We start from the raw sequence: 11,193 nt of genomic DNA, 5'->3' as shown, positions 1-11,193 counted from the left end.
CTATGCTCGAGAACGGGCCTTACTTCTGTTCTCAGATTTGGGTTAGCCCATCCGATTAAGAAGCCAGTCCAGTCCGATATACAGCCCCATTCCACTGGGACGTGTGGTCTTCGTGTGGACAATTGCCCTAGCCAAATTGTCCACATGAAAACCACATGGCCCAGACCTAAGTGGATTAAGATCATTGGGTCATTCCAGTGGAATGGGGGTGTATATCGGACTGGAGTGGCCTGTCTTAATGGATTGGCTAACCCAAATCTGAGAACAGAAGTCAGGCCCATTCTTGGGCCCGGTACCCCTAATATTAGGGCAGTAGGGCTTAACCAGAGTCGTGGTTCTGTCTGGAATTGCTATGAGCCATTTAAAATCGTTTTTATTTTATTTTATTTTTAACTATATTTTGGTAATAAAAATAAAATAAAGCTTTTTAATTGTAGAGATTTTAGTTCACTAAAGCTTTTGAAGAAACTAAAAGCTTTTTGAAAGTAGAACTGATTAGAGGTTCTGAATTTAGGAAATGTTTTTCTTTAGACGATTTTTTGTTTAGTGCACATGTTTGTTGGTTTATGAGCTGAAAGACGGATATTCAGTGCTCATTATCAGACAATCACTTATTCATAAACCTCGTATGGGGCTAATAGTTTTCATTTCCCGTCTCATGGAAACCCTTTTCACTCCGCTTAGCCTTATCCCCCTCTAGGGCTATTTTAGTGATAAGTTCTATAGGAACTGGACGATCCTATTTGGTCAAATCCCTAGCGACAATCTCTTATGTTCCTTTCATTACAGTATCTCTGAATAAGTTCCTGGATAACAAAGCTAAAGGTTTTCTTATTGATGATATCAATATTGAGGATAGTGACGATATTGATGTTGGTAACGATATTGATGATATTGATCATGACCTTGATACGGAGCTAGAGTCGCTAACTATGATGAATGTACTAACTATGGATATGAGGCCAGAAATAGACCGATTTTATGTCATCCTTCACTTCGAATTAGCAAAACACACTATTAAAGTGCAATATTGTAAAATTAGAAACAGAAAAGTCAATTATTGTTATTAAAAAATTTTAAAATTAATTTAGCCGTGGAGTGTGTACAGTATTTTATACAATTTATTACCAAGTTACCGCCTAATATATTTTCTACACAGTATATAATATATTAACTACTGTAAATCTATTTTTGCTTGATTTATTATTGATCATGACATGGAAGCATTACAGATAACAATTTTTAAGAAATGTACAAAAAAAAAAAAAAAGGGAAAAAAAAGAAAAGAAAAGAAAAGAAAAGAAATATAATTTAATTAGGATATTATATGGAAGCATGATTTATTCTTTTATTCTAAATGGAAAGTCATGCAAAATTATACTACTATTTATTACTTACTGTTGGCCAGTTTGATAACCGTTTTTGCTTTGACTTGAAGTAAAAATACTGTTTTTGCTTTAAATTACGTATAAATAGTATTATAAAACTTATTTGATAACACAAATTTGCTATAATATTTTTGAAAGCAAAAATTTGAAAGCAAGGTAAAAAAGTGTTGCAAGTTTGAAAAAATCCATATTCCAATCTCGCCTTGTTAGCGAAAAAAAAAAAAAAAAAAAGTATGCTATTTATAGATGTAAAAAAAAAAAATGCATATAAATTAATTAAGATATTATTATATGTATTTTAAAAAGAAAAGAAAAAAAGAGAGAAGAAATTAGTGAAAATAACCCAAAAACAATAACAAACCCACTTATACGCGCCTTTTTCCCCCTTACACCCTCCTCACTCATCTGAAAGTCCCGGCTCCTAAAACCCTTCCCTCTTCTTCCCTAGTTCCCTGGGTCCATACATTTCTCATGTAAACTGTATGAACTATGGAGCCTTCATAGTTCATATGCATGTATATATGCAATCCAATCAAAGAAACTATTGAATTTAATCTCCATAAAATCAGACAAGATGAGCACAGTCGATAAGATGCTGATAAAGGGCATCCGGAGTTTCGACCCGGAAAACAAGAACGTCATCACATTCTTCAAGCCCTTAACCCTAATCGTTGGCCCCAATGGCGCTGGCAAAACGGTATGCTCAATTTCTTCAATTCTCTCTCTCTAGTATGATTGTCGCAAAACCCTCCTCATAAACTGATACAATCGTTTTGATTTTCAGACCATAATCGAGTGCTTGAAGGTCGCCTGCACTGGGGAGTTACCTCCAAATGCTAGGTCAGGCCACAGTTTCGTTCATGATCCCAAGGTCCGTACATTCACTCTATCTCTCTCAATACATATATATATATGTATATGAATTTATTGCATGTATGTAATTTGTTGTAAAGGAGGTGGGTTTTTGTGGGTGTAGGTTGCAGGGGAAACGGAGACAAAAGGGCAGATAAAACTCCGATTCAAGACCGCGGCAAGTAAGGATGTGGTGTGTATCAGGTCATTTCAGCTGACCCAGAAAGCATCGAAGATGGAGTATAAGGCAATCGAGAGTGTTCTTCAGACAATTAATCCTCACACTGGAGAGGTATTATTGCTTTAGTGTGTGTCTTGTGTGTATTTCATTGGTTGTAATATGAGCATGTTACTATACTTTGTTGATCTTTTGTTTTCATTACATGCTTCATGTAGCTTATAGAATCAAGAATCATCTTGTGTACCAGGGGACTTGGTTGTGAAGCATTTAATTCATGGTAATTGTTTGGCCCACTTTCCCGTTTAGGGCAGTTGCAGATAAAACTGTGCAATTAGATGTAAATGGCAGATTTATTTATTATAACCTACATTTATAGGTATATATCTTGATTCTATATCCGTAATTTATACTGACCATCAACAAGTAATTGGTACAACGCAGTGAATTGGTGCGTTTGATTTTATTAGAAGTTTGATATCAAATTGGATGTTAATATTGTGCTTTTCATTGATTATTTCCGAATACATAGACTGATGTTTGCAGTGGTTGCTAGTAAGTAAATCTGTAAGTCCTGGGCTTGTATACAATTACCAAAGGAATTGGCAAAAGTTTGAAATGATTCCGACATACGTTGCTGTTCCAAAATAATCATTTCTGGCTGGTGAGATTGTAGAGCATGGTTGAGTTTCATGTGGATCAGGAGCTTCACTTAGTGGATTAACATATAGTCATTAACTTTTTTAGTGACAGAGTCTGAAACTTGTGTCTTTTCTAATATCGATTTATATATATACATTCAAGATTCTCTCGATTTTTCATGTTCCATAAGCCAGATTTAAGTGCGTTTTATAGAAAATTCACCTTTTTAAAAGCTCAGTAGTTCTGCTCTAGCAGCAGAAGTGAGTTCAGTGTATATGTTTCTTCATCACTTAGATTTTTATTTTTTGTTCACATGGTCACTAAGAATTATTGACCGTAAATTTCTCTTAACAAGACTTAGCAGTATTTCCCTGTACAACTTTCTTGATGAAATTCTTTGCAACATCAGTGATGCTTTCATATCTTCCAATAGTAGACTTTGTAAATAAAAAGTGAAGCCATGGCCTCCATCTGATTAGTCATCATAGATTCTTATCCACTTTAAATCTAAAGAGGTCCATAAAGTCTACCTTCAAGGCCGCATTCCTAAATTACACACTGTAATTGAATCCTCTATGTCTTGCGCCATTTCTTTTCACAAACCATTGCTCTCAGAAACTGTTCCCACTCGTTCCTAAGCCATCCTCCCATCTTGCCAACTGTCACCCTCCATAAGCTATCCCTTTACAATTCAAGTTCCCATAACTATTTGCTCAATAATGTTTTTTGTTAGGTCAATAGGACTTAGGTTGACAAATTTCATAGATCAAACTATGAGTTTGTACTTTTGTTTTTATCAAAAGATGAGTTTGTACTTTTGTTTTAGTTTCTAACTTAGTTTAGAAATTGTTCAAAAGTTAGTGTTAGTTACCTCTCAAGTAGATAACTAGGGGTTCGAGGGTTACTAAATTATTAACCTATGTTGTAAACCTTCTTTCTTGATAGTGGATTGGACTAGGTCCTGGGGTTTTTCTTTTTCTAGATAAATCTGGTGTCTACTATAGACTGCTTTATTGCTTTAAAATTCTGTTGGTTGCATGATTTAATTGTCTGCTAGTTAATTGTAATTTTTTTTTTTTATTTCCGTTTTAATTTAAAAATTAGTTAAAACAATTAATTTGTTCCACAAGACCTATTCATCCCCTCCAGGTCTAGAGCGCCTACACTGTGTGCGATTCTCTATCAGAGCTTCGGGTTTTGGTTGTCAGTACCATCATCCTTTATTAAACTAACCAAGCTCACACAAGCCCAAACCCTTTTCCCAGAGAGGAAGACATATGGAGTCTCAGTGAACTAAATAATACTTGATTTCATACTTTATACCCTCCAGAAAGGAAATCCCTTGCAACTTCCCCAAGTCTGTCTGCTAGTCCGTAGGATAGTAAAGGGAGGCAGAGAATATGTTGAGGCTGGAGAAGGTACTCTTGATGAGTGTTAGCCTTCCTCCTATGGAGAAGTACCTCTTCTTCCATTTTGTAACCTCCTCTTGAACCTCTTTAGAAAAAATCTCAAGTAGCCTTAATTTTAGTAAGTCTGAATATGAAGTGGTAGGCCCTGAACACCGCACCATAAGTTGGCTGCTAAACCTGCGACATCTCCTCCTCCCCTACTTGTCACTTTTGTTGTATTTACCTTCAAACCTGATTTAGCCTCAAAACATGAAAGTATCACGAAGGCATTGGATTGATCCTTCTTGGCATACAAAAATAAGATTGCTACAAATAATCAGTAAGACACATGTATTTAAGTCCACAAATGTGCCTACCTCATAACATTACAACATGCCATCATTCATCATACTAGTCATTAGTCTACTAAAAGCTTTCATCACAATGATAAGGATCAATGGGGTTAGGGTGCTCCTATCTAAGCCACCTAGAGCAACCAAAAAGTTCCGATGAATAAGTATTCAACAAGACAATAAATTTAATTAAGAATGCTGAGTCGGGTTCTTCTCCTACCCGTATCGAATAGAGCATGCTGAGCCAAATCTTCTTCATGTAAAACCTGCTTGATTCACAAATTCACCTAATTGAGCACCTCTAGCATATTTTTTCACAGTAGCAGACGCCCATATCCAATCTATCTATTATTAGCCAAAGTCCATTCAATTCTTCGCATACACTTGAAAGGTTTAATTCAAATGAATATGCCCTTCTTATTCTAGCACATAAATCTCTTTAGGGCTTGTGGTCCCTAATATTCTAGTTCTGACATTCTTTTGCAGTCAATATTGCATCCATTATATGCCAAATGGCATTTTGTGACTCACATACAACTGTACAACTCCATTCGAAACCCTTTTCGATCTTGTTGACAACAATTCAGCCATCAAATTGTCCACACTCCCAATAAGGCTGGTAGGTCTACAGTTTTTAATATCTATTGCTCCTGTTTTATATATCAACACGATGAAGCTGCACTAAGACCACTTGAATTTTTGGTCTCATGGAAGTGCAACATCACCCTTAGCACATCTTCCCAAACACACTCAATAGTGTTGGAAGAAAGCATTATCCCCTCTGACCATAGTCACTGTTGACAACCATCTTGACCATCCTACCATTGTGATTAGATTGATACAACACGTGTTTCAATTTTAATTGTTAGGGTGATGGTGAGGTTTGAATTCATGACCTTACCTGCTCTGATACCATTTTAAGAACCATATACTCTAAAAGCTTATGGTATTTGAGAGGATGTAACTTTAATATTTTAATCTTTCAATAGTCACCATATAGCCTCATAACCAACATGACTTTTCAGCTTCTATAAATCATCTTGATCACTATTTGTCTGCTTATTGAAAGCCTTGGACTCCAACTGTCCAGCCTTGGTCTCCTATCACAAGACTCCAAGGAATAAAACTGTAACACAGTCGAATATTACTATTCCTAGCCTCATCTTCTCTACCCAATTCATTTCCATGAATGACCATCCTACCATTGTGATTAGATTGATACACATTAGCTAGTGTGTGAAAAAATTAGTTTATTGTCTCTCTTATTCAATGAAGGCGCATTGAACTTTTGTCTTCGACTGGTTTCATCTGTCAAAGGTAGTTTGCCAAGCTCTCTCTTCTCTTCCTCTTTGGCTGCCAACTTTGCGTCAAACACCGTCTCCCTTGTTCACGTCCAACTCCCTTCTCTCCCCAAGAAGTCCAGCTTTCCTCAACTCAAGGTTGCCAAACACCTCCTTATACTGTCTCTTCAAACCTACCTTCAACAACTTAAGCTTCTTGGTGAATATAAACTCAGGGTTTGGGTATTTATGCATACCCAAACATCCGCAAATCCATCTCTACAGAATTGAATTGTAAAGGTTGGTGGAAAGGTGATGGTTGGTGGAGAGGTGATGGTTGATGGCTGAGCCAATACATATTCATCTTCCAGAACAAATCAAATACATATCTTTATATAGAGGCTTATAACTAAGAGACCAAGAAAACGTGGTGGCCAAGGAAGTCTTAAAGACTTGGACCTTTTCTAAAACCTAGTAGACTCACTGAACTTTTCCTGAAGTCTACAATGAAAAGCGCGCCATGGCTGCTCACTCTGCTGGCCAAAACTGAAACTTACAATAAACTCCTAACCCCAAAAAAGAAAAAAAGAAAAAAAAAACATAATGGAACTTAAATACAATCAATTTCTTAGGCAAGTTCTAAATTAAAATCCAACCAAATAACTCAATTTGCTCTTGAATTGTGTTTTTCCCTTTGTAATAATTTTGGAATTTTCTGGAATATCTTTGCATCATTGTGAGTATAGCATTTTCCTCTGCTGATATTTTATGTTGTGATCATGAAATTTTGTCAATTGTTTTGGAATTGCAGAAAGTTTGCCTCAGTTACCGATGTGCTGACATGGATCGGGAGATCCCTGCTCTTATGGGTGTCTCAAAGGCGGTCCTTGAAAATGTTATATTTGTACACCAAGATGAGGCTAACTGGCCTTTGCAAGATCCTTCTACATTGAAAAAAAAGTTTGATGATATCTTCTCTGCAACTAGGTATTCTTTAATCTCATTTGGAAACATGCACTTGTTCATTTGGTATATTCCTGAGAATTTTAGTATCGCATCCATTTATCATGTAGACTATTTGATGCGCTTAGTCACGCCTGTACTGCTCAAATATATATATATATATATATATATATATATATATATATATATAAACCCTAGGAAATTTCTACCAGGAAACCTAGAAAAACAATTTTCCACATTAAAAAAACTCCAGAAACAACATACTTTATCTAAATATCCGTTTTCTCTTTTCTCTAATCACTTTAAGTTTCCTCTGGAAATGCCTACTATATATATATATATATATATATTTTCCTAGTTGTACTATATATATTTATGGATTATACTTAGGTTACTCACCTAGCCTGTAATAGGTTTTTCATTTTTATTTTATGTTTTTAAAATCAGTTCCTTGATCTGGTATGCCTCATTTATTAGTTTATTTTCACAAAAATAAAGAGAGCGCAAAATAATGATTTTAATGGTGCTATAATGTTTGATATCTTTATGTGACACAAAAACTTCCACTATTGCTTTGAGAAAAAACATGCTAATACCTTTATGTTAGAGGTTGAACTCTTTTTTTCTAGAAATAGGTGATACAGTAGCTAAAGGTTTTGCCTCAATGTTTTACTAGGTGGCCATTTCTCTTGTTGGAAAAAAATGGAAGTAAATTATACATAGGATTTTGATTTGGTTGTCTTGGTTCTATCATTAGTAAACAGGAATATCTGGTAAAATTTGCGCACCAAAACCTCTTTAAGCACCTTGTACTAGATGTACATGGCTTGTGAATTACTCCCTCTGTCCCAAAAAGAATGTCCCTTTTTGGGATTCTAACTTTTTAAGAGGATGATTTAATTTTTTTTTGGGTATTGGTAGTGAATGAATTACCAAATTATCCATGGTGGGTCCACAAGGATGTGATAGTTTACTTTTTATAAGTTCAATGTAAGATGGCTAATTTGGTAATGTTACAAAAAGTAGTACTTGACTTTTCAATTGGGATAATGGAAAGGTGGACATATGTTTTTGGGACAGAGGGAGTAATAATTAGGGCTGCCAATAACTTCTACCTGGGTAGAAATTATTACGTGTGGTTGTTGCACCTCTTCACCATGTTGATGTGGTTTAGCCATCCAATAAAATCTCGATATTTGCATGCCTTGGTTGGTTGATCCCATAGCTGCAATGAAATGCATTTTGTTAGCTTGAGTGTTGTCTTGAAGCACATGTACTTATGTTGACACACGCACACTTTCTTGGGTTAGTAGTAGACAATTATACCATGTTAGCATAACGATGCAGTATAGCATGTTAAAAAAGAGGGGGTCAGTCCATGTGTTCCCTTCCCTTTGGCCACATTTCATAATTTTTGGTCTGTATTTGGCTCCATGTATTTTCTTTTGTTAGTGGCTGGTTATAGTTGTTTTAGTTGCCTATGTGTTACTAATAATCAAAGGGGCCACTGCTCTGTGTAATGGTAAAAAGCTCACCTGTCGAGCGTGAAATGCTTGTTTGAGTTCGAGGGTAGCCATTTTGCGCTACTCATGCCAAATGTTAGGTTTGTACCTCGTATACCTCAGCCAACACCCGACATGGTGGGATGATTACTAAGTAGTGGCCTTTTTTGGACCTGTAACTTGTTGTCACTCAGAGGCCCTAATAACTTAATTTCTCGAATTCTCCTTGGGGTGATCTCGCCATTCCGATCGGGTCAGTCCATGTGTTCCTTCCCTTTGGCCACATTTTGCTGAAACGGTTGGAGGTGGGGTTTGATAATTATTATCTTCAAGTAATTGTAAGCTTTGAAGGTAGTCGTAACAGCTTAATTACCTTAATATCTTGATGCCCAAGCAAAATGATTTATTGCATTTAGATCCTTTTGGAACCTTTTTATAATAATACTATTTGGTTAAACCAGGTAATTGCAATTCAGTTCTCACTGTACTTGCATTTTCTTGAATGTGATATTTATTATAAGTTGAGACTTCAAATACATTGTTTTGAACAATTCTATTTATTTCTTAATTTTTTATTTTTTATTTTTTTTTGAATTAGATACACAAAGGCCTTGGAGGTTATTAAAAAACTTCATAAGGATCAGGCTCAAGAGATAAAGACGTATAAGCTGAAGTTGGAGAATCTTCAAATCTTGAAAGATGCTGCATACAAGGTATATATATATATTTTAATTTTAAATATTTTATTTTATTTTATACATTTCTTTTAGTAGGTGTCAAAAAATATAAGATTGAAGAGAGAAATTAAGCATGAACGACACAAGAATATAATGTGTTTCGGCCACTACGGCCTACATCCACGGCACACAAAGCCCAAAGGGCTACATCCTTTTCATTATATTCTAGACTAAGTTCATATCAAACCTTCATATCCTCACGTCTTTTAGCCTTTACTATTTTTCAGACTGGTTTCATGAACTTGTTGATGGGTGGCTTGTGATATCAATGACCTGTACATTTATGTCCAATAAAAATTGAATTTTCTCAGAAGCAAAGAAAGCTTAAACTGAACCTGTGGTGAGCTTCTGTTGCTGACCGTGAGCACCACCAAATGTTCTGTTAAAACAAGTATAAATGTCACACCACCACCCCAAACCTAGTTTTGGTGCAAACATGTCTTAAATTGAACCCATGGCGTGCTTCAGTTCTGACCAGCTACACCAGTAAATGTTCCATCAAAACAAGTATAAAATGTCTTTTTTTTTGATAAGTCAAAACAAGTATAAAATGTCACCACTATGATGACAGCTGCCACCACCACAACCCTAGTTTTTATGCAAATATCCCTACTATTGATGCCTCTGTCATGATTCCCCCTCTGCTGATATTGGCGCTTCAGTTTATACAAAAGAATAATTCACTGCCACCATCTCCATTGTTTGATAACCCAATTCAGTACTTAATTCTAAACAAATTAAGTGCTTATCCAATAAAAATGTTTGACAATGCAATTTGAATATCACTTCAAAATTTAAGCGCCACTTAAAATGGGGTAAAAATTTACGTGTTCACTTATTTTTTTTTTTGATAAGTAGGTGTTCACTTATTACTGAATTTACTGAATGCAGAACACTTCAATTCAAAAAGATATTTAAAAAATCTCAAATTTTATTACCACTTAAAAATTGAATGAGCAACTAGGTGAAGTAGTAAGTCCTTTTATACTCTAGCTTTCCTAAAGTGATGCTTCCCTCCTGGCACGCAAAAAAAAAAGAAGAGAAAAAAGATAAAAAAGAAAAGGGGCAAAAGTAAAAGCAAAATGATTCTTCTGAAAGTTACTGCTTTTGTCTTATCTAGAGAAAAGTTATTGTTTTTGAAGACAATAATTTTACTTTTTTTATAGCTACCACTATCCCGCCATCACTAAGTCGCAACAACTATGTTAACTGCAACTGCCTCCATGCTCATATGTACTTTTCTTAACCACAAGTTATTTAAATTTTTTTCTTAGAGTTATCTCATTGTTCAGTTTCCTATGCTTCCGGCTACCTCCACAACCCAATCAGGGGGGGGGGGGGGGGAAGGAAAAAGTGAGAAAAAGATAAAGAAGAAGAAAAAAGAAAGTAAAAGAATTTGAAGTCTGAAGTCTCCTATGTTTCCTCTACACAGCTGTCTCGCCAATGTACTTATATCAGTTGCAATCCTTCTTACAATTTGTTCTTTCCTGCAACTGGCACGTAATAGTGAGATTTTTTATGCTAGGTTCCACTGAATAAAAATTTGGTTGTGATAGTGAGATTTTCTTTCATTATGGATGGAAATGCAAGAAATTTTTTTGCTTGTGACTTCAGGTGATTACATGTCAAGGACACATTCTTATTTATTTGAGTTTGTTCATACAGCTTCGGGAAAGCATCTCTCAAGATCAAGAGAAAACAGAGACATTAAAAAGTCAAATGCAGGAACTTGAAAAAAACATTCAAAATGTGGATTCTAGGATCCATCATACTGAAGCAACACTAAAAGATTTGCGGAAACTACAGGACCAGATATCTACCAAGTCTGCTGAAAGAAGCACTTTGTTCAAGGAGCAGCAGAAACAGTATGCAGCTCTTGCTGAGGAAAATGAAGGTATGTCATTGAATTA

The 11,193-nt window shown here is 35.5% G+C and overlaps 1 protein-coding gene across 1 annotated transcript in view; it reads left to right on the top strand.

Annotated features, from left to right (window-relative positions):
• Positions 1-1,693: 1,693 nt before the first annotated feature.
• LOC132274807 (DNA repair protein RAD50) overlaps positions 1,694-11,193 on the top strand; it is a 42,227-nt gene continuing 32,727 nt past the window's right edge. The window contains exons 1-6 of the mRNA XM_059776142.1: positions 1,694-2,085; positions 2,173-2,259; positions 2,365-2,532; positions 6,893-7,068; positions 9,145-9,259; positions 10,949-11,177. Coding sequence (XP_059632125.1) covers positions 1,963-2,085; positions 2,173-2,259; positions 2,365-2,532; positions 6,893-7,068; positions 9,145-9,259; positions 10,949-11,177 — 898 coding nt within the window. The 5' untranslated portion in view covers positions 1,694-1,962. The remainder of the gene's footprint in view (positions 2,086-2,172; positions 2,260-2,364; positions 2,533-6,892; positions 7,069-9,144; positions 9,260-10,948; positions 11,178-11,193) is intronic.

This window comes from Cornus florida, unplaced genomic scaffold, assembly GCF_030987335.1.
Source record: "Cornus florida cultivar Cherokee Brave unplaced genomic scaffold, ASM3098733v1 CherokeeBrave_3.0.0_Hap2_Chr09, whole genome shotgun sequence".
Lineage (NCBI taxonomy): Eukaryota > Viridiplantae > Streptophyta > Magnoliopsida > Cornales > Cornaceae > Cornus > Cornus florida.
This window is presented reverse-complemented; position numbering and strand designations above follow the sequence as displayed.